This window comes from Charadrius vociferus, unplaced genomic scaffold (assembly GCF_000708025.1).
Source record: "Charadrius vociferus isolate BGI_N301 unplaced genomic scaffold, ASM70802v2 scaffold111, whole genome shotgun sequence".
NCBI lineage: Eukaryota > Metazoa > Chordata > Aves > Charadriiformes > Charadriidae > Charadrius > Charadrius vociferus.
The window spans coordinates 1,831,260-1,855,900 of NW_009647046.1; the positions used below are offsets into that span (position 1 = coordinate 1,831,260).

Consider the following 24,641-nt stretch of genomic DNA (forward strand, 5'->3'; position numbering starts at 1 on the left):
AATTATTTCCTTCATTTTCCCAATTGCCCAAATTATACTTCAGAGAGTACTGTCCTCTCCCTGGTGGGCTCCCTAACTTGAAGCCTTGCGTCCTCAGCTGTTCCCTAGCCCCTCTCAAAACTTCTAAGTAAATCGTCTTCCAGCTGCAATACTGCAAAATGGGTCAGAGACTCTTCCCTGAGTGAAGTAGGAGGAAATCTGACACAGTTATGGTGAAGAGTAAAATCCTTACTGCAAATTCCCTTAACTGACTCAGTTGTTTCCACTCTGGTTTCCACAGTGTCTACTGCACCGCTGTGCTTACACTGGCCAGCTCACCCTGTCCTTTTTTTCTGGACACATTCGTGACTTTTGAAACTCAGTTATATCCTCCGTCCACTTTCATAATCCTTTCCCTCTTCTTTCTCCTCCTACTTCTCCTGTTCATTTCTCTTCATTTTGTGGGTCTTCTTCTCTTGCACCCACCAGATGAGAATCCATTGTCTATTGAGAGAATAGACAATCCTTCTTCCTCTATACCTTATCTCCACCTGATCTTTTCTTGATCCATTCCCACTGTCCTATTTCATAAGCAGTTTACAGGGCCCATACCAACATCTGTCTGATCTGTCTTCTTACAATGTGAAGTCTCAGGTTGACACTGATGTCTTCTCCCAAGAAACTTCATATAAGCTTAAGTCTACCATTAAAACTCATAATTTTCCCATCCAAGTTGCCTTCACCATCCAACCTCTTCTGTCACACCACTAGGTACATATTAAACGCCCTCAACACTCAAGCCCATACATCTTGGATGTCCCCAGCATCACATACACCTATCATATCAGCAGCAGTTTGCATCTTCTTGGTCAGTGCCATGCTCGTCTTGCTGTCTGTGCAGCCTAACTCCTCTGAAGTACCAACTCCACTGAACATGTTTTGTGGCATTGTCAGACAAAAATATGTGATTAAGATAAAATCACCCAAAGCTATGATTTAGAAGAGGACGGCTTTCTGTTTCAACAAAGTTTAAATTTTGCATTTCATCTAAATTGTGGCAAAATACATGAGTCTTGTGTCAAAATTTCTGTTCAAAGTTGAGACACGCTTGGTACCAGACAGTAGGAGGGAAAGGTCGGCTCCTGTCTCTGGAACAGGAACAGTTGTGTAATCTTGAACAGTCGCATGGCAAGGTGTGTAGGAGAGATGGCTGCCTACAACTTCTTTTCCCAATTTGCTTAGCTCTGCACAGATCAGGACACAGAAACAATGGGGCACAGAAACCACAATATGATTAGACTCAGAGGCTACTTCTTTATTGAAAACAGCAATGTAGATGGTCTAAACAACTTGAAAATCTTGGTATGGTTGTTCCAGGCATACACAGTGTGTATGCCACAGTGTGTATTCCAGGAATACACAGTGCCTTCTGGGTCATACTATTGGAACCTGGGAGGAAGCTCCCAAAACCCCTTCTCCTGTCACAGGCAGAGTAAAGACAAGGCAAGAAATACACCAGCCTCTGCAAAATGTAGTGCCACACATACACCTTATGATGCTGTGCTCTGGAGCAATGCCCAAGTAGTCTACCAGGTGAGAAGGAGCTCAGACATACTCTCTTCACCCAAAGCTGCGAAATTTGTAGCTTGATCTTCTAAACAAGATCTCTGGCATGTCATGAGAAAGGAGAAAAATCTTTTGCCTCTGTTGCCACAGAGGAGGATCACTTCCAAACACGGCAATGGTCTTTGTCTCTGGCAAAATCAGAAATTCAGGGTGAGCATAAGGCTAAATGAGGCTACAGCTACCAGGCAGCACATATTGCCAGCCCTTCCTTATGCTGCATTACCAGCACATGACAGCCTGTCATTTCTGCCTCTGTCCAGTGGCACTGTTGATGGGTAGGACATGGTGCAGAGCCCAGAACTCAGTTAGGAGTAGGCGTCCTTCCCCATACCTTTCAACATAAGGAAAGGTGAGGGGCAAGGAAGGCAAATGAGAAGAAACTACTCCTAAGCTGAAGGTAAAGAGATGGTAGTGTCCTATTTTCACCCCAGCTTTTCTGTCATTCCCCGCCAGACCTGGCCATGTGAGCACATTTAGACAGGAGTGGAGGGCTGCAAACCCAGACAGTTACGCAGTATAAGGATGAGCCTGGTGTTCCCCCTGCCTCCTCAGTTTTACTTGACAGAGGGACACACAACCAACATACGTACTCCAAATGTACTCAGATCTTCATTCCCAGCTGCAGTTCCTCCCACCAGGAAGAAGAGCTGCAAGTCCTTGGCAGCTTCAATGGCACAGGGCAGGAGAAGCCCTGGAGAGAGGTGAGGGAGCCCCTTGACCACCAGCAGGAACTTGGGCTGGGACAGGAGAGTTGCTTGTAAGGAATGACCCATTCTGGTGTGATCCAACGGGAAATGCACTCAAAGTATGACAGTGTCTGTCTATCACTCTGGAGAAACACCACTGCTTCCCTTTTCCTAGGCTTGGTTTGTTATCCCTAGCAACCAGCTGACAGCAAAGATGTATGTGTTAGCAGCAGACTGTGAGGAATTTAAGTGAAAATACTGCTTAATGAAAGGCTACTCTAAATCACCCTAGGATAGCACAGTCAAACCATCTGCTACAGTAACCATAGACTGGAGTGTGGAAAAGATATCATTGTCTCATAACAGCTCATAATTTGGTCCAGCTGCCTTCACTGACAGCAAAGAGCATCCCCATTAGTTTCAGTCTGTGCTTTAATCAGGTACACCTATCAGCAGAGATGCTCCTGTGAGGACCAGTAGGTCATCAAGACTGCTGCCCAGTTAGTGGCATGATTAGGCAAAAAATGACAAAGTTTTCCTGGCTAATTGGGTAAAAAGGTTGACTTGATCATTTGATACATACTTTTTATTTTCTATTTGCATTTTACTTTTTTTTTTTTAGTTATGTCATCATATAAACCAGCATCTTAGTGCTTGTTTCTTTGTCAGACCTCAAGATACCAGCATCACAATAGTCTGAGGGTAGAGCCATAATTCATCTAATGGCAGGCCACAGAGACTGCTTCTATGGCCCTCATAAATTCTTGGAGAGATGAACTCTGCATTCTCTTCTCCTTTTTATGATGGTCCAAAATGAGTAACACATGGGCCTCTCTCTCTTCTAGATCAGAAAAGATTATCAGAATAAAGAAAGTGATAAATACTTCACCCTTCTCTCCTTTGCAGAAACCAGCCACTTTGAATATTCCACATCACCCAATTCTTCAATTTCCTACAAAAAGAATTTACTTATTTAAAGGAGGAATACAAATATCCTCGCAGATCCTGTTTATGACACTCCTTATCAGAGATAGAAGGCAGATACATACTCAAAGGATGGGAACAGATCTTTCTGAGAAGCTTTCTGAGTGTCTTGACCTTGATTTGTTGCTGAACTCACACTGTATCATTTGCAGATCCTCAACAGAACCATCCCTGTAAGAAACCAGAGCTGCAGTTCAAATCTTCCAATACAAATAAATGGTTTTCCTGCATAAAGCCTGTGAACTGAGAGCCAAAGCTGAGTCCACTGATCAGAATTGAAACACAAGGCTAGTCTTGAAAGCCCTCAGAGTAAAGTTTAGCCATGCACACTTATATCAACTAATTACATAAATCTGAAATAAATGAAATATGAAAACATAGCTAGGCTTTTCTTCCCAGCAGAAGATCTGAACGCAGCCTCTCTGATTTATTTCAACTGCACTTTCTCTAAGGAGAGGAATATGTTCATTGAGCAACAGACAGAACACTGGTAAGTGCTTGAAAAATGGTAACTGTAGGTAATGTGGCAATGTCCCTTTAATATGTTCAATAACTAATGGCAGACTCACTGCAGATGAGTGGAAAAGAGAGGCCCCCTTGGAAGGTTTTTCTTTAATGTAATCACAGCTGTAAGCCAAGGTTAATGTAGCCACAGCTCCCCTGGGAAGCATCACATATAGATCGGCCACGGTTTGGGTAGCAGCCATCCTCAGTTCCCTGTTAGGTCCCCTTTTCCCCAAGGAAACAGTGAAGGCACTGGCACCCACCTCCTCTGGGATCCTTCCAGGCCCCGTGATGGAAAATCCTGCAATTCCTGGGTGACCTGAAGCAAATCAGTAGTGGGAGGGGGAGAGGGGTGCACGCACGTATTTACACATTCAGCTCCTCCTGCTGTGAAATGGGGGAAAAAAATCTTATTTCCTTTCCAGATGGGAGTGCTCGAAGGGTAAATCCATAACAATTTATGGCACATTTGTACGTGCAGATAGCAGGAGCCCTACCATGGCACAGAGAAAGAAGCAATCATCTTCTGCTCCTTGAGGAACTGTCAGCCCTCAGAAGCTGGAAGAGGATGAAGGAGGGTTTTTCTGTGACAGATGACACGGTTAAATCTTGAGTTGTAATTGTAGATTTAAAAAATGTGAATTATTTCCTTGTAAAAGTTAAATGGTAGTGACGAGAGGTGATAAACCACCCCAGAGGCTCCACTGGCATGGGGCAGGGAAGCCTCTGGCCTCCCACCCTTCTTCCCCTACCCACTGCAGCTCTCCCAGTGCTCCTCCAGCCTCCCTTGCAGCAAACCTGCCGGTCCAGTCACTCGCCCTGTTGTCCCCAGCTCTGCTGCAGCACCTGTGTCCCACCCCAGGGGGTGACAGGCCCTGCTGGTCCAGTCCAGACCCCCCAGCCCTCAGGCCAGACTGCGCCCCCCAGTCTGGCTGTCTGAGATTCACCGTGTTTTGCTAATGTGCTCACAACAGACAATGAGCAAGACCAACTTTCTGGCTGTCCTGCCGTGTCCAGGAACCCACGCTGCATCGGTTATGGTGGTCAAAGCTGTCAAAGATCAATGGTTTCTTCTTCGGAGCCAAATGTTCTATTTGGCAAAAGGCCCCGAGAGCAACAAGCGGATTCTTTGTTATTTAATAGTTTAAAGTTTATTATCAGGCAATCTTTCCAATGTCAATATTTAGTTACTTCTGTCTGCCCAGATAGCAGCTTTCTTAAAACAAGACAGGGGCTGCAAGGGCTGTGCTTTCACTTTTCCCAAAGAACATTTCTGTAGATCCAGATAAAGTCAGAAGCAGCAGGGGAAGGGGTCCAAACTCACCTGCCCAGAAGGGATGAGAGGAGCTACAAATTATCCTCTCAGAAGAGGAAGCAAAGCCATAGGCTAACCTGGTAAACGGGTTTAACTCACAGGGAGGCTCACACAGTGCAGGGAACCGACATTCAGAAAAACACAGTAAGACTGAAACCATCTCCTCGAGACTCCCACTGAAATATTCACAAACCCTGCAGAGAGGACAGCTGGGAAGCCAGAAAGCAAAAAACAAGCAAAGGTATGGAGACAGGCGGTGCAGACGGCCTTTCTGATGAGGTATAAAGGGGAAAAAAAAGTCAGCGAAGTGCAGCTAGCTGATGATGACGATAGTGCATGGGAGCATATTTGTTCCAGGGCGAGAGCCAATGACTGGGATTACCGGTGGTCTCTTTATCAGGTAGATCTGTGTACCGTAAAGGCAGAGATGTGGTGCTTTTCACTTACAGCACACACAGTCAGCTCCCATGCACTCATCAGAGCAACAGACATGAGGTGATGTTTCAATTCCCTTCATTAAACTGCCAAAAAAGCGTTCACAAAGTTAACTGTCACGGCACACTTAACGCAACCAAAAGCTACCGGTTGGTAAGAGGAGACTGTTTCTCACAGATGAAACCAAGCAGGGGGGGCTGGCTGGCGTTGCACAATCTGTCGCAAGGAGATGCAGACAGGAGACCTCCCCAGTGCTATACGTGTGGAGCTGGGGCAGCACCGTGTGATGGCATGTCTCCCTTCAGAGGGCAGAGAGACCAAAGATAACCCCAGGCACCGCTCCAACAGCTCGCACCTTACCCCATCACATGGATTCCTTCGCAATCAGCATAACATTGTTCTGCAGGCTGGAAGCATCATGTAAAACCTTTGATCCATCCATTCTTCACCTAAGGGCAGCAGACAAATCAGATGGCTTCTCCTGATAAAAGAAAGGAATTTGTTGTTTTTTTTCAAGACAATCAGAAGTTCATTACTAGAGTTGTCCAAATTAAAGTTCCAGTTTCATCACCTCCTTTCCCCTCCCTCAGCCGAAATAATCATTGGATCATACGGCATTACAAATGCTAGTTTAATCGCTAAATTTTGTTTCCCTAAATTTGGCCTTGATATCTGATCTTGAAATGAAAATCAGTTTTGTTTCAACATTTATTTTAGAAGTTACAATGTATTGACTTCTCCAATTTGTTTCTTTACTAGTTTTTTTAGGTGGGTTTGTTGTTTTTTTTTTTACTAACTACAGATTTTTCTTTTGTAAAGAACAATCCATCACAAAAAAACCCCATCTTTTTCTTCATAGTCCCTCTTCTTCTGATGACAGACTGAAGATCAAAGTTTCTAGGTTTGGCTCTTTGAATAGAAAAGTGACTAATCAATAGCAAGCCTATGTTCATCGTTTAGTTTCGAGTTCTCTCACAGAAACACTGCCAGGGCTAGGACTACAGCTAGAGCTAATCGTCAATATCATGAAGGATGTGTAAGTGCTCTGCAAAGGAATCTGCAGACCCCGCAGATTCATTGCTACAGATGGTGTTAGCAAAGACATGGGAATCCCTCAAGAGCCCCTCAGAAATCGGAAGCACAACAGAAAGTGGAATAGGAATCATGTTCAGCAATTCCAGGTCTTCTCTAGGAGGCAAGATCCAAAAAAGAAGTGTGGAGAGGGACATGAAGTACATCTATTGATTCAACAAGTATGCTCTCGGGTGTGGGAAAACAGCTTCTAACTGCACTTTGCCTTATCTAGAGCTGTCTTTTATGACACGTCAGTCTTCTACACAGGGACTTGAAGTCTATGCTGGTTACCTATGAAACCCTCAGAAGCTGCCAGCACTTCAATAATAGTCTCAACCAGCAAAGTGCAGTACTGGCTGACATGAACTCAACTCAAATTATCAATTCCTAATCACTGCATTACCAAAATGGTATGGGTAATTTGGAAGGAATTAAAATGGGATTGTAGAACCAAGAAGAATTGAATTATAAGAAAGACTAAAGGGCTGACAACCCTTTAAGCCAGCATAGAAAAAGCTTGTGTGAGGACTGATTTATATCTGAAAAGTATCTACAATAAAGACACCACAGAAAAGGAAGCAAACTCTTTGTGGCAGAGTGTTACTACACCTGGAATTAGTGAGAGGGAGACCAAAAAAAGCACCAGGCTGGAAGCAGTGCACAGGAGCAGATTTCTTGGCCAGAGGACTGGGTTTCAGAATGAGTGAGCCCAGAGCTGAGCTGAAACCAGAATTCCTCTTCCAAATAAAAGTCAGCCAAAATACCAAAATGCCCCACAAAGGAGACATTCCTGAGAAATTATATTGAGCTGTTCTGCCTAAAATAATATATTCCTGGTTCAGATGTGTCATTAACCCCAGCCTGTAAATGTAATTTTGTGGTGTTTATTTATGTGATGCTGATCCACAGCAATTTCAGTTATGTGTTGTCGACCATACCATTGCTTCAGTGGTTGGTTTTGGTAAAGCCAGATGATTTTAAACCTTTAAGATTTGCTAATACCTTACCATGAATTGGGTATCGTAGGTACCATGTAACTTCCATAAGCTGTTCAACATAAATGTGTCTATATTCTTATTTCCTGGAGTTATTTTTTCCTGCATTTTACTACACAGCAATTAGTAACTAGTAGTTATAGAGTTAGTAGTTAGCTGTAATAGACACTGTATTTCTTTTTTGTAACTAGGTCTTGATGGTTTACATTATATTTTGGGAGCTGCTTACAATGAAACAGTCCAAAGAGAATCATAATTGTATAACACATATGACTAAATGACACATGACTGAGCAAAATATGAAAGATGTCTACAGAACTGTTGTAATTTTTATACATCTGCTGTTTTGATTTTGGCTATGTGTTCTTTACAGTGAACTCCCATATGCAACAGGAGAGAAAATACATTTTTTTCATCGGTATGACTGTAAAGTCTTTTCTTGGTTATGCATACAGGTCTCTGCAAATCAGCATATGTCCTCAGGCATAACTCCAAGTTTTGTAGTCATCTTTCAGGAGCAGTGCTCATTTTACTGACAAGACTTCTTGCAAACTATGACACTGTCCAAGTAATTCCTGACATTTTGTTGTTGTTTTTGGACTCCTGCCAATCATTGTTCACATCTGCAAAATCTGTGTGGTCCCTGCTGTCCACCAGAAACTGGGATATACACACAGAGGAACTCAGGTCTGACAAAATTTCCCACATGCTTTTCTTGTATACAAGCAAAGACAGCTTCTCTTTGCTAAGCCCTAGTTTGGTTCCTAAAGGTTCAAGACAATTTCTGTGCCACTTTTTCTGCTAGAGGTACCAACCTTACTGCATCTAGTAAAACTATGTCCTATTTTTGTAATATCTCAAAAAAAAAGGTGGTTGTTTTTTTTTTTTGTTTTGATTAGGGAAAACAGGACTGCTGATAATTCTTCCCCCATGAACACCACACTTAGGAAAATAACCAAATATTGAATCTAAATGTCAGGCACAAACCAAAGCTGATGGGATCTTCAGGACAGGCAGCAGGCATGAGTGTCAGCACTCCGCTTCGCTCTGTCATGCGTACTTAGCCAGTTGTAGCATTTACAGCCACATTCTTGATCGTAACAGCAATCTCCCCTGCCATCATTAGTGTTAGCATACAGAAAAAGTGGCATGCAGCAATCTGTCTGATGAACTGCTTAATATGTCAGCATATTAGTGTGTCCAGCATAAAATGTGTGGCATCCTTTTTGCCAGCCCTGCTCCCTCGCTCTTTCCTGAGCACAAGCAGTTAATCAGTCACTCCGGAGGCTGCAGTATTTTCCCTAAAACATGTTACAAAGATGCTAAGGTCACCAACCTTCCTAACTTGCTTTTTAACTTTGTTTTATTCCCTCATTATCTCTGATCCCTCCTTTTGCTCCTGGACTGGTTTTCCCTGAAAGCGGTCTGACCTTTCCTTTTTTTCCCCTAAACACTAATGGAAGCAGATTATATGCAAGCCCCGTTCTGCAGTGTCTTTTTGGTATGGTTCTGGCATACCAAGGCGTCTGGCATCACGGACATTTCTTTTGCCCTTGTATTGAGTGAGAAAACTGGAGAACCATTCTAGGACTGCAGACCAGAGCTGCACAACTTTGCTTCAATACAAGGAAGATTTTCATCCCTATGAAACACAAATACGAAGAAAAGCCCTTAGCATTGCTTAGTGCAAACATTTATGCATGCAGAGGACACATAAACTGCCTGTGTCAGCAGGATTAGCATGCCTGCAATGCCTGCTTGATGTTTGTTCTTGCATGGCCACAAGGACCATGTGCTACCCTGCTTTTTGCTAGCTGGTGCCTAGGGCATACCTTACTTCAGCCAGGGTGCAGGGACAGAAAGGGAAAAGCAGTATTCCCCTATGCTGCCTCCCTGTGGGGGAAATGAAAGTGTATCCCTGGACTTCGTCAGTCCAGACCCTCCTAAAATAGTCAGCAGTGTGTACCTGTGAACTTTTCTCCACTAAAATGAAGACTAATCCCCACCAATGGAATTCAGATTGTATTTCCATGTAACTCCTAGCCTTGACCGGGTATGACTTGGAGACAAATAGGTGGAAAGCCCTCTGCTGCTTCTTGATTAATTCACCAACATGGATAGCTTGTAGAACATCTTATTCAATACAGAAGGAAGGAATAAGAGTGTGAGTGGGTTTAAAAATTACTGTGAGGATACCTGAGCACTGGCATCATCCAGAGACAGAATCTGTACATTCTACAATTCAGTTTCCTTCTCCATGCACAGAAAATGTACTCTGACACAAAACAAGTGTGTATCAGAGACCAGACAATCCCCCAGCTACAGCACCTTCATCAGCAAATGGTTCACCCAGCAGACCTTGGCTGTGAGAAGAAGTTGCAACAAGAGGTTGCTGCGACAAGAGGCTCAGGGGTTGCTGGTTTACCTCCTACAAGCATTTCTTGCGAGGTCTGCTCACTGCAACCTACGCCCACTTCTGGACAAGTGCACTCCAGCAAGCAGCAGATCTGTTAATCATCCTCAAAGTGAGTAAGTGGTGCTGCTGTCTTTTATTCCCCTCTCTCACTGCTGGTCACAAAGCTTATGAGGGCACCTGTAACTGTTAGACTGCCAGAAATCACGGAACACAGGAAATGTTCCTGATGTTGTGAAACATCAGGAAACACAGAGGAGGAAACAAAAATTCTACTTACAGGAACATAAGCTGAGAAAATGAAGGATATCTTCTCAGGGAAGACACAAACATAACCTCACTGTGTAGTGATGTGTTGTATGTTCCAAAGCAACACGATACTGTCATGGCCTTCTGTGCTTTCTGTGACATAAAGAAAAAAAACCACCTACCATCTGAAATGCCAACAATGAAGTACTCTGGAAAGTTATCCAGGAACAAGGGCTTTGTAGGTGGTATAAGTCAAACTGAACGCTTATGGAAAGATCCTCCAAGAAACAGAGGAAGCGCATGGCAGCACAAGCATGAGGCTGATCCAGCTCTAGAGAGGGGCATGAATGACAGCATGAAGACAAGGGATGCTATAGATCACAGCGACAGCAATAGCACAGCACCGGGAGATGCCCAGGGGCTAAACCGGCTGTTGAGGCTGGAAAAGAAGTTTGTTTCCTGCTCGGGTCCCCATTGGCTGGTGCAGGATTTTTCAGCCCTGGCAGAGCAGGCTCTGCTGGTATATCTAGCGGCAGCACTCCTGGACCGGCACAGATAAGGACACGCACCGGTCTGGAGAATGGATCTGAAGATGTTCCTAGTCTTCACTGCATTTCTGCTTCACGCTACCCTGGCCTTCCCTATTCAGGTGAGAGCAGTTCCATGCAACCCTGCTCCGTCTTCTAATTCACCTGTTCTTCCTGGAGTGAAGCTGTGGAGACCGATTTTGATAAATTTCCTGCAAGAAAAATATTAGTAACATAATAATATATAAAGCCAATCTAATGATTTGGTTCCTCCCTATGGCCTGATTTTGTTGCTGCATTTATGAGCTATGGAAGAATAATGCCTTTTACCTATTGGTTTTGCAGGAGAACTATGAAAACAGCACAACAAGTAAGTAGGATTTATACTGTATTTTAAAGACAACTGTTAATTCCTGACTGTATATCATACATTTTGTTGGTGTGTGAGTGACTTAGCTTTAAAGCAGGTGAAAGCACTGGCTCTTTTTACTAAGGCCATGTTTCCCAATTTGTTATTGGGCTGAGTGCAGATGTGTTTTCACACAGATGTGCTTTACACATAATTTTGGGGTATGGCTTGTTAGGTTAATTTAGACGTGCTTTCACAGGCTTGAAGATAAAATTTTAATAAGACATTTTGATACCTTTCCATTAAGCTGAGTGTTACAAAAAGACTGCTACTCATTTGCCTCCTTGCCTACCTTGGTGCAAAAGTAAGAGAAAGGGAGTCAGAGAAAGCTTTGCATTGTGCTGGGGTAGAAAACAAATAGTACAAGCTTAGCTGAACAGCTTTTGTTAATTCACAAAATAGAAGGAGGTAATTGCAGATCTCCAGAGAAAGTCAATGGAAGTAAATCTGTAGGTAGACTTAACTACAGCGAGAAACTGCCGGGTTGGGGGTGATGCGATGTGTTGTGTGAGAGGAAGAGGCCTTGGAAAAATTTGCTTGACAGAGTCAGAGCAAGTTAAGTGGCTAATGAAAACTGACCAATTCTTCTTTTGAGCTGTCATTTATGGCATGGAAGCAAATGGATGTTGTAAAATTACTGCTCAGTATATTTAGAGCCGGCTGAGGGACGTGCTTGCTCAAGTTCAAAGTAGTCAGTTGCTGAGACTCAAAGTTGCAGGGTTACTGGGACAGACACATATAATGAGTTTTAATTTACCATTGTTACTGCTTTTTGTGCCTTTTGAGACATCTTTCAATATTTGCAGTGCAGGGAAAAAGTGAACTCTATCACTTTGAAAGCTGTATCACACCAGATGTTCATTTGATCAATGACAAGGCAGATGCCTTCTGTGATGTCTCATTTGGGTTTTAAAAGGGGGTTGCAGGCTTTATGTGCCTAGGAACCTGCAGCCTGATTTCCACTGACTTTGACTAGTCAATTAATCTAGTGCCTCTTGGGTGCATGAATTCTGAATCCGGTCAACGCATCTAAGAAAATGTGCTTCCCTGCAGAATTGTTTTAGATGCCATGGATCTCTCTGATGTAGCTGGTGGGAACAGACTGAATTTTCTATTATAAACTAACATCATTACAGTGGACTTCCCCTGCCATGTAACCAAAGTAACAGTCTGGAAAGACAGACTGAAGCCTTTTTGGCTCATTAAAAGCAATTCTGTTGCAGGTTCTAGGTAGATTTTGAATAGGAAGAAGTCCCCTCAGTATGTTTGGGTGATAACCACCGTAAAAAGGGAGAGGTGCTGCAAAGTGTGACAGAGCTTGGCACATCTTCTATTGAAAACACATTGTCAAAAAGATAAGGAACATGGATAGGCTTAGAAATAAGACCTATTTGCATAAGTGTTCTCTGTGTCACTGTTGGATTAAAAAATAAATAAATAACGCCTTTCTATTTTGACAAGGAAGAGTGCAATTATTGGCAAACTGAAAGAGATTGCCACAAAGGCTTGCAGCATATCCATCATACTTAAGAACAGGTCAAACAAACTGTGGTCAGGAACAACATAGATAAAACTGTTTCTGCCTTAGGGAAAGCAGACAAACTGGATGACCTCTGGAGGCCCTTGCAATTTCTAAACTTTTATGGTATTATAGCAATGAATATAGTTTCTGCTCAGAAATTTATGTATCAGATGGGATTTTCACTTCTATGTTTGTACTAGAAACTGACATTTGGTAGAAATCAAAAGACGCGACACTAGGAAAACACCTTAGGACTCAGAATGGTTCCAAGCTGCTGTCAGGTACATGCTGAAACTGAGATTATTTGCCCCATGCCAAATTACAGCCTTCATCCCATTTTATAACTTTACTCTTTGACACTGTGAAACCAGAGAGGATTGTTGAGCTGGTTAGCCTGCACCTCTTGCAGGGAACTCGAGCGACAGAGCATATTTTTGTCCCTGCTTTCCTTTGTCATTTTCCACATTGAAGCTGATAAAATGCTTTGTTGATTCTTAGATGGTAAATGACCACTATTCTCTCAGCATGATCTACTAGGAATTTTCATAGTTGTTTGTCTAAACATCAATTTAATTTCTGTGCCTGTGCATGGGTTAGTGCACCCTGTTCTGCGCCCAGCAAAGGCATTCCCTTGGCTGAGGAGGCCCATGCGATTGAACATTGCGAAGTTGCATTCAGAATCTAATTTGCTTGTCTTTTTCTTCCTTGCATTTTGCAGCAACAGAACCTACTGAGGTAAGAACAGCTGAATCAGCTCTTTTGATCACTTTGGGGTTCAGCATTGTGGAAAGTGAGGTCAAGACTCATGTGCTCCACCTGTATGTCCATCTGTGCAGGAAAGTCTTCTCAGATCAACAGTGTAACAGACTAAGCAGTTTCCATCCTTATTCCATGTATTGCTCCACAATGCCCAGATATAGCCCACATCCCAGGAAGCTTTTGCCTTATCTGGGGTTATAGAGAAAACTCAAACTCGCTTTTTATTTATACAAGACGAGGGAAGCATGGCAATCTGTTTTACTACAGACATGACTCCCACAGCTGGGTGCCAGCCCCGCAGTGGTACAGAAGCAGTACAATGGTCTTTCGCCTCTGTGTTGTGAGGTGATACTGGGAGGACTTCATTGGGGATTTCATCAACCTTGTACTCCTACTAGCAGGGACCTAAATAAAGCTGGAAGATCTGAAACTTACTCCACAGTTCAAATTGCATATCCCAAGTTTTCTATGCTGATTGCCTTTATGATATCCATATTTGCCAAGATATCAAAGAAGAATATCTACCACACCATGGTACTTCTTTACACATGGCACAGCATATAAAAGCTCAAGACTGCACTGGTGAAAAATACTTTCAGTGGTAGCCTGGAGACTTTTGATCCTTTGCATGTTATATTATTTAATATACATGTTATAATATAAAGTGTGATGTAATACTAATGCACCATTCTTGCAGGTTACTACACAAGAGGATATATATGGTATGTATTATTCTATCTAAATGTAAGTATTTGATAGGACACACTGATTGTTAGCTACCCAGTTACCCCAGAAAATAACACAAGCTTAACACAAATTAATCTTAAGGAAGAAATTTTAAATGAAAGCACTCACCATAATATTTCATGCAAAACAGAGTCTCTGTGTTTTGGCCAATTGCTTGGCCTTGCTAAATACCTCAGCTGTTACTTTTGCTAAAAATAGCTCTGCTTAGATAATGTCCTGACTTAAGTCACTTCCAAAGGTTACAGAAAGTGCAGAGGCCGTGCGCTTGTGCTTTTTATTTATGTCAAGACTTATTGCATAATGCTCAGAGTTGGCTGATTCTGCTTGTAAGGCATAGGAGTCCCTCATGCTGGGGACATTGGTCCAACCCATGGAATAGGAATGCAGTTCCTATTTCATTGATTTCAAGGGTTTTTCAAGAGGTCAGCACGTCCAGCAGCAAGCAGCAGTACTGCTCTCCATCCTTTTTTGCTCCTGGTGACTTATGATGGGGGTTTGAGTGTGAACCATGCACGCAGAAGGAAAACTGTTCTGTCTGAGTGCGTGAAGGGAGCCATGCTGCCATCTGGCCACTTGAGAAGGACAATACAGACTTACAAAGGTCCAGGTCTGAAAATCCAATGGCTAGGGGAAAAAATAAAAAATAAAAGAAAAAAAAAAAAAAAAAGAAAAAATGAGAGAGAGGGAAAGATTGAAAGAGAATTGCTCTTGGGACTGGATTAATGCCAAAATAACCACAGCTGGGAGATTCACAGGATTGTGTCACTGAGCAAATATCTACATGACTGAACAGAATGCCAGTCCCTAAATAGGCTTTGTAAGTTTTACATGCATCACTGTAATCAGGATCCAATCTAAGTGAGCTCCTGGAAACTCATCAGGTTGAAAATCAGGATTTGTATTTTCCCTGGGAATGAGAAAGTGATACTCTTTTATTTTTGTGCAGGATCTCCATCGCCTACAGAGACTTACTCTGAAGAAGATGTTATTTTTAACAGAATTCTGAAAGTTAACAAAGGTAATGCCGACAAAGCCCTGCTTATAATGGGTCTCTTTTTGTTGATTTTTGGGGGTGATGTGGGAGGTACAATATCTTACCAGTATCTGTGCAAATATTTCTCCCATCTTACACACCATCATGTAAGAGATGCCCAGAGACAGGCCCCTGGGGCTACTGTGGGGTCTGCTGAAGCCCCATGGCATCTCATACCTATAGTGTCAACACTGAAGATGATATCAGCTGTGAAGGCAACTGAACTATCCAGGCAGCTTTTTCAGCTTTAGTTCTCAATATCTTTGTCATTCTTTGGACATTAAAAGAGAACCTGGATATTTGGATGCTTTACAGTTTAACCGCCTTTTTCTTGAATGCAGTCTATGCTTGTATTCGGTCATCTTATTGCTTTGTAGTACAGACTCCTAGACAAGCTATGGTCAGTTCTGTGCTCATACTCCAGACTTCCTGTTCCTTCGTTCTTCCAAATATTCCCCATTCTATCAGCTTTTCTTTCTCACATTTTCCCTTTCAGCAGTCATTCAAGAAACATTACTACTGTCTGTATAAATGGACACCAGATATTCCTACAGTTGTCTCTGGACAACAGTCATTTCTCTCTTTGGTTTGCTTGCCCTCTTGAGTACCCTTATTGGCACCTCCTGCCTTTGCCCAGCACCCTTCCTGGGCAGATATTTGATGCCATTCATTCAGTGTCACATGATGGATGATGAAATAGTACCAAAGTACAACATCCCTCTCTCTATTGCAACAGCTTTCAGTCATTCCCTGTCTCGCCTCAACTCCATCCAACAGAGTTGGATCTTCCCGCCTCTCCTCTTAGCTAAGGACACAGCAGCAAAGGTAGGGAAGCAGATAATGTCCATCTAGCCCAATAGTCCATTTCTCATGCTAGCCAGGAGCAGGTGCTTAGGGAAAAATAGAATAGGAGGATGAGTAGAGAGTGACACTTTTCCAAATGTCCTTAGCAAGCATCCAGCAATCTATGGTTCGGATATTTCCACCCTTTCTCTCTCACCACAGACAGCTCTCAGTACTTGCAAGAAGGTGACATAGTTCCACAAAGGAGACGCAGTGCCATTAACTGTCGCCATTGCAATTGGCCCCAGTCCAGCGATGGGATTGTTCGTGTTCCCTATGTCTTGGATCCTACTTATGGTGGGTGCAAATTTTGATAATTCTTTTTTTATTATTATTAATTTTTAAATGGATTTTGTCCAATAAGCTTCAGGTAGAAACCTACTTCTAGCGGCCACTCTAAGGATTTATTTGTGCCGTGCAAGCACAGATGAATTGTAAATTACAAAGACCTGAACAGGAAAAAGAAAAGAGATCAAATTTCCTTGAGAAGTTTGCATTCATGATGGTTTGGGTCTGGTCTTTTGGAGACAAGAATGATCATTCCTTTCTAATGGTACCTGACAGAATACCTGCCTTTATAAGGTGCGCGCCTATTGCAGTGTCATTTCGAGGGCCTACTTTTCATTAGCAAAATAGTTTCCCATAGCTGTCTCCACGTGTCCGATCAGAAGATACATTAACAATCACCACTACAATTTAAAACAAGTAGTTGAGAAAAAAAGGCTCCCACCTGAATCCATTTGGACAAATATCTATATAAAGAGGATCTTGTGCCAGGCTATTAATATCTTAAATGAAATTCATTACTGAACAAAAAGCAAGAAAAAGCCCACGATAATGTTTCTGTCCCTCATTTACCCTGTTTTTGAAGACATGTGAGATTTTAATGGCACATACCATTGTCCTTGTGCAACCCTCAAAATTAACCCTTTCTTCTCCAGAGGAGAGCCACATAAAGGGGATTCATGATGCCATGGCAGAATTTGAAACACTGACGTGTATCAATTTTGTGAAGCGCAAGACAGAACGTGACTACCTCAGCATTAAATCTGCTGATGGGTGAGTTGAATGATAAATTGACAAGTTATTTCTACATTGTATTTCAGTTCTTACACTCAGAATGAGTGTGACCTTAGAGAGGAAAGAGGAATGGATTTAGAGAAGAAACTTGATGTTTTATCACAGTGCCAAGTATCCTCCTTGGATACCGTGCTAGTGCAAGGACTCAGCAGTTACATCAGGGACTCATGGAAGACACTGAAGTGATGCAGATCATGGGAAAGCACCATTAAGGTGGAAAGACTGTCTAAGCACAAGTTTTCTGTGTGGTATAATGCACACTCAAGAACAATATATAACAGATTACTGTAGGTCTTATTTGCACAGGCAAAACCAATTTCATCTTATGAAATAAACAGTCCTCTGAATCACACAGTTGGCTGTCAAGGTCAGAATTAGAGCATATGAGGCAATCGTTCAACACCCATTAGCTGGAAAGTGCTATTCATCTTAGCTCCAGCTCTGATACAATGTTCAATATTTTGGGAAAAAAAAAAAAAAAAGTTACTTCTAGGGAGTTAAAGTCACTGTGTACAGATAGTCAGAATACAGGAGCCTCCATGCTAATGAAGGTCTTCCAGGAAGCTTTAGCGATGACCATACAGTTTTTTGTTTTCTACGCCGTGGTCAGTTTTGCCCTTCTGTAGACTCTGACTGTCACAGTGGACAGGAAAGAATCCTTCCACTCCCACAAGACGTGTGTGAAGCAAGGTTGTCTGTACTGTCCCTTTGCCTGCCTGACAATAAAAATCCCCTAAGTCTTCTGTTGGCGTTCCATGCCTCTCTCAGCTGCTGGTCCAACTATGGGAAAGTAGGAGGTGGACAGACTGTCTCTGTGATGAAAGGAGGCTGCATGTGGAAAGGAATAATTCAACATGAACTGGACCATGCTCTGGGCTTTTTGCATGAACATTCTCGAAGTGACAGAGATAAACATGTAAAGATCATGTGGGAGTACATCAGTCCGGGTAAGTCCCTTTGAAGTCCTCAATGTAGAAAGTGGTGTAGATATATCCTATTGTTCCCAGCTCTTCCTTCTTCCCCAAAGGGAGTAGATACAAGACATATTCTAAGTACAATATCATATATTACAGCTGACAGACCAGACTTCAAGAAATTTGAAAACTCCAATAACCTGGGTCTTCCATATGACTATTCCTCAGTAATGCACTATGGCCCGTAAGTAGCAGCATGACATTGCTTTTGTTGGAAGTCAAATCTTACATTAAAATTAGTTTCTATAATAACTCTCCTAACTATCAGTTTCCCCATTTTCCCTTCTGAGAAAAACAGTGTGAGACAGTTCAGACAAGCCACTCCCTAAGATTAATTCATTATCCTTTAGCTTTCCATTAAGGAGCTATTCACAGCTGAACTTGGGAGCAAATTAGGGCATCTTGAGATTGACTCTGATTACTGCTGGACATCTTAATCAAACCTATTTGAACAGCACTATTAGTCACAACAACTTGTGTACAATTCTTGTGCTCCCCCCAAAGCATGCCACTAAATGCTGAAAGAAGCAATTCTGCTTAAAAAACATAATTTTTCATGGTTTTGTTTTTTTTTTTTTTTTCCAGATACACATTCACTAATACCACTGGAAAAGCAACTATTGTACCAGTTCCTGATGGATCGGTACATATTGGACAGAGGCAGGGACTGAGCAACTTGGATGTGGCCAAAATCAACAAACTTTATAATTGCAGTAAGTATCTCAAAGCCATCCTTTCATTTTCTACTCAGATCCTTTACAGAGATATTTGGGCACACCGCAGATGCAGCAGTTTCTCATCAAAGACTGTGAGACTATTCTCCTAGATGGGTGGTACCCATCAGGGTTACTCTGGGAGAGAATGCAAAGGTGAAGCTGGAGGCACATTGTGATTAGTGAGAAAATGCTTTTTGCTTCCAAATTAAATCAAACACATTCACTATTGGCATAAGTGGCTGCTGTGCAACTGGCCTAACTGCTGTCATATGCTTCACTGGAGTAATTTGGTTTCTTACAGCTCAGGAGAGCCACAAAGAGCCAGACATCTCTGTTCCTCATTGCAGTTTGTATTTAAGACCTGACTCAAACCAATACAGTTCTAGACTTCTCTGAACGGGAACAGCTTCATGATGCCTTCTCCAGTTTTCAAATGTTTAAACTGTCATTCTAAATTTGTATGTATTTTTAACTCTTTAATTTTAACCTCTGCTAGAAGAAATTCTCCCATACAATCAGAGAAATTTATTCAGCTGAAAGTAAAACACATGATGAATGAAGTATTACCCCTTGCACAGAGAAAAGCCCAAGTCCTCCTCCTAAGCTTAGAATTTAAGCATTACAGAGACATCATACGTCACTTGACTTCCCCATCTCAGTGGAAAACAATGTCACCGATTGCAGTGAATTTAAATGTCTTATACTCCTTATAGAGGCGCAGAAAGAAACCCCTTGCTAAACTGTGAGCTAATCAACAAAAGTTAGTGCTTTTTCCAAGCATCACTTTACTTTCCGTTTTGATGCAGATACTTATGAATTATGTGAAAATTAGGACAACATGATTCTTCATTTTAATCAAGACGTACCAGTAATCTGAAATGAATGCTGGCAGATCAGAAAATCAAGACCAGTCCATTCTGGGGAGATTGCAATTGTAAATGAGTGGAAGCTTCTGCAAGCCTGGTGCTGAAGCAAACCTTGTGTCTTTCTCAGGTCGCTGCAGCACTATTCTCGATGCAGCATCTGGGTCACTGAGATCTGCCAACTACCCAAGAAATTACTCGGATAACACCAACTGCGTCTGGCTCATCCGAACCCGATCCAGAAAGGTAATCACGGGTTAATAGTGGCTTGGATATGACTGAACTTAGTTCTTTCTAAGTTAGGCGTTTTACGCTTTGCCTGCCTACCAGTCACCAAACAATATCTTTTCCATGAGAGTGATTTCAAACTAGTCTCTACTTCTTCTTCACGTCCTTAAGCCAGGTATGGGCAAAGACAATTGCAGAGTTACGGTTTTGAAAAACCTCCATATGTTGGGCTTCAAGTTTGCAAAATCAAGACAAAGCAGTCTGAGCATGGGAGCATTCAGTCACAGGTCCATTAGACCTGAACCCTGCAACTTCAGGGGATGAGAGGCAAGGGTGGGTGAGCAGTTCCAGTTCGGGCTTGCCTACACCTCAGATTCTGTTTGTTTTAAAGGACACTTCATGAAGGAAGTTGCATACACCTATATTAAAAGCTGGTTTTCTCTTCCCTTACAGATTTCCCTGCACTTTCAAGCCTTTGAGCTGCAGACAACCAGAGGCTGTCAGGGTGATTATGTTAAAGTTTATGATGGATCCAGCAAGTCTTCTGCAGTTCTAATGGACAAGACCTGTGGATCAAAGTTACCCAGTGATGTAGTTGCTTCTGGTAATCTTATGCTCGTAGAATTCGTAACAGATCATGCTGATACAGCTTCTGGTTTTCAAGCCATCTTTACTTCTGGTAAGTCTGAGAACAAGGAGAATGGCAAAGAAAAACAATCAGCATCAAATCACCCTTCCTTTTCACAGAGGAAAAACATTGTTTGAGGAACTGCTCTCTACAAGAGCCATCACTTCCTACCCTGCTTTTGGCATAATGGAATGGTCGTACGCTGATACCATTTATTTATTCAGGCAGATGAGGCCACGCTCAAGACAAGGTCCAGTGATCCAGGTGGTTCACTGTTTGCCTTGCCTCTCGGATATATGCCATTCCAAAGCATGTGCCATTAAGTGTAATATCAATTTAACGTTACTGCTAGTGTTACCATCACAGCAGAAAGAGAATAAATCATCATGCATTATTTAAATACATTGCTCCTCTGAAAAAGATGCAGTTTTTAGTCACACAGTTGAGAGGGCAAGAGAGATCCATAGTGAACCGGGTCACCCACCCCATGGCAAGAAGAGAGGCTGTATTTCTATGGTCAGGATCCCTGGAATGTATCCACCTAAACCTCATTTTCTTCAGTCTCATTTAATTAAGACTAAGGCCACAACTATGTAACTAAGTGACCACAGTCTTCCAAGCTAGCCTGTATCAGCTGGAATGAAGAAATGCCCATGTGCATATCTGTAGCCTGTACAGTAGTGCAGCTTGCCTTAGAATGAAAGAAAGATCAGCTATGTCATATGACCTTGTATTTGCCATAGGATAAAAACAAGCACACAGCGTTTGCATAAATACACTGAAATGCAGTAGCTTAACTGAATATACCCAAACCCAAACAGCAATTTCGCATTGTCTCTGTAGTGTCTATTTCTGTCCATTGTAGCTATGGACAGAATGAAGAATAAGAAAACTTCCCATGTTGCTCTGATGTGTCAACAGCTATAAAACAATCCTAGTTGTCAGATAAAATGTGGTTTAACATTTACATATTTTAGAGATACTACAGTTTGTTCAGAGAGCTCTGAAAGCTAAATATTCTCTTATTTCACTTACAGTGAGGACCCAAAGAAAAGCTAGTATCCACAACTGACTTAATGAAGAAGAACCTATTCTGTGAATATTGAAATTATGTGTTTCCTACTTTGCTCCTTTCCTGGCTTGGATCAGTATGAAATTTAATTCTATTAAGAATCAAAGTTTTCATCTTCCTAAGAAAGTTTATTCCCCAAGCCATATAAATGTATGAATTCTATACATCCGTCGTGCTCCTTTTCTCTGCACAGTTAAGTTATTACCTCTTTCTATTTAACAATTAAATAAAAAGCTTCGTAAAAAAAAAAAAAAGTTTCCATTTCTATTTTCCAGTAGTCTCTTCCAGCCATACACACTATCAATGTGGTCTTACTTCTTAGCCCTCTTCATTCAGCCACAAGGGTATCTTGCAGGTATACCACTGATATCATCATAGGTTTAGTTGGTCGCCTGAAGAGACCAGCTACAAACTTGATCTTCAGAGTCTTCACCATGAAGACACCTAAGACGCAGACTCTTTTCCCAGCCTAATGTTCAAACTTCCAAAAATGACATCTCCCTTAACAATCCTGTTATACCCTTAAATTATGAGAAACATGGACAAGACAAAACCATTGCCAGTAAAGGGTTGGTACTCCCTACTGCAGTTTTTCTTGTGCAGTTCTGGTAGGCAGGACACAGCTAAGGGGGCTTGTTTATCCACAAGCCATTTTTAGTCCACAGATAGAGTTAAGCCTACCACAGGACAAGAGGTGAACTAGATAACGCTGCCAGAATTCATGCACAACTTCAGTTCTTCACGTAAGAAACTTTTCATCAGGCAAGAAACTAAACTCTCCTCTTCTGATCTCGTAAGGAGGACAGAGAGCAGTAAGAGTGGTGAAGCTCCTAGAGAGTTTAATTCATAGCCTTTGCCTGCAATCACACTTTTAAAAGGACATCCTCTTGACGAAGGCAAGCCTGTAACAGATCTGAGAACAAAACAGCCTGCTATTTTACTCTTGTAGCATAGACAGATAGTCAAATATATGGCTAACCTGGGTATTTAATACTTGCACATTTAGGTCTGAAAAAAGCAAATGCTTTTCCTGTTCTTGCTCTGTAACACTAGGAACCTTGGATTTTTTCTTGTAGAAATACATTTCTAGAAAAGAACAGTGGGAAATAAATTTTAATCTCAGAGTAAAATTCATGCAGCAAAAGGCAAATTATTAATTTATTTTCTTTTCTTAAAGGAGTCATCAAAAAGACTTAATTTGCAAGAATTTCCTCAAAGCCCTGTTTGTATTTATGCTATTTGTTGAAGAATCAGTCACTTCTTGATGGTAGCAAAACTTTAATTCCATTGGAGATTGCTTCTTTATCCACAGTGGCTGTGCAAGTGCGTCTGAACACAGCAATTTTGAGTCTGCTTTAGAAGAGATATTTCTTCAATTCTTCAGACTCTATGAGATGGGTTGAAATTCTATGTTGTTCTAGTTACTCCCAGCAGTCAAGTGTTGCTATCAACACATCATAAAAGGAGGCCTTCTGAAATATTATTAAAAATGCAATTCTAGAGAAAAATATTGGACAGCTGTGATTCCTGAGCCCCCACAATACAAAATGGAGGAAATAATACTGCAAAGCCAGAATCTACTGGTGGACAGGTGAGGACCAACATCCTAACCACCTTTTTTTTTTGAGAGGCATTTCAGTGGGATTAAGGTGTTCCAGGTGATTCAGATTCTTATGCTTGAAGGAGGAATAGTGATTTCAGTACACTAGCTTTGTTCCAGGTGTTTCAGTGGGATTAAGGCCGTTTCAGGTGATTAGATTCTTATGCTTGAAGGAGGAATAGTGATTTCAGTAGATTAGCTTTGTGGAAAAGAGCTCAGAAATACTGTTGGCAATACCTGAGAATTCAATAAAGTGATGATCATCTGTGTATTGCTAAAATAATTAAGAGGTTTTCTTTCTAAGGGAAGTTAAAGTAATCCATGTTAAGAAAAAACGAACCCAGTGGACATTGAGACCTTGTGGTTTCCCCTTCTAATTCCACTGGAAGAGGAGCCACTTCACTGTCCAGAGGCAACCAGCAGAGTCCAGGCCCCCATGGGGTTAGTCTGATCCCTGTTGCATAGGGCAGGGGTAAGGCTGGTCACAAAGACTGAGACAAGGTCCAACCTGAGCATATGACCACTCACTTGCCCCAGGGACACTCTCTACAGGTACCAGCAGCTCAGGATGTTGTGAGCAGCTCAGGACAGTCACAGCTTCCACCTAGCCTGAGTGCCTGGCCATCAGTTGGAGTGTACGGGGACAGCAGTACTAGGCAGCCTGTCTGTCTGTGCCTTGAAATGCTTTCTAGCCTGAGGACTTTCGCATCTCCTTGCTGTGACCATAAATGTCCCCCACCCCAATTTCAGCCTGAGGGTAGAGGCCACCCTCACCCTGTTCAGAGGGATCATGTCTCCACCTATTGCCTTACACAAGTGTAACCTTTCTCTCATATAGGTGAGGGTTTCTCTCCAGAGCTACGGACATGCACTAGGCAACAGACAGGGCAGCAGGACTACTGGTGAGTGATTCAGCCTAGGAATGGCTTCATGAGGCTGCTCCTGAGGGGATTCAGTTGTGGTTCCAAACGCTCATTGTCAGACACGTGCGCACACACCCACACACATGGCCTTGTCTGCATCCTCTTCCTCATCCTTGATTATATTCAGAAGAAACATCAGATAACACAGGAACATCATCTTCACAGACACCACCTTGCCGGAGAGAATGCCTGCTGGGCAAGTGAGTATGTCAGCAGGGAGAGTAGCGTCATAAATCTGAGCTTGCATTGTCCCAGGCCATATCCAGGTGTGTGCATGGTCTCCTCTGGGACAATAGTGGGCATCTACCTCAAGCAGTTCTAGCCTGGAATCTATTTCAGCAAAACAGAACACCAGGCATAATGTGAGCCTCCCCTGCAGGTTTCTATTTCTAGGGTGTTGCCCCAGAGGGGTGAAGTTGGGACTTCTGCTTCTGGATCAAATCCACTTTGGGCATAT

The 24,641-nt window shown here is 42.3% G+C and overlaps 1 protein-coding gene across 1 annotated transcript; it reads left to right on the forward strand.

Moving 5' to 3' along the window:
- The first annotated feature begins 10,840 nt into the window (after positions 1-10,840).
- On the forward strand, positions 10,841-21,908 carry ASTL (astacin-like metallo-endopeptidase (M12 family)). The gene is made up of 13 exons (XM_009895630.1): positions 10,841-10,909; positions 11,133-11,157; positions 13,437-13,453; positions 14,175-14,199; positions 15,171-15,242; positions 16,263-16,397; positions 17,042-17,159; positions 17,949-18,127; positions 18,254-18,338; positions 18,740-18,867; positions 19,864-19,979; positions 20,415-20,644; positions 21,631-21,908. The coding sequence occupies exons 1-13, from the start codon at positions 10,841-10,843 to the stop codon at positions 21,659-21,661; spliced, it is 1,230 nt and encodes a 409-aa protein (XP_009893932.1). The 3' UTR covers positions 21,662-21,908.
- Positions 21,909-24,641: the final 2,733 nt, after the last annotated feature.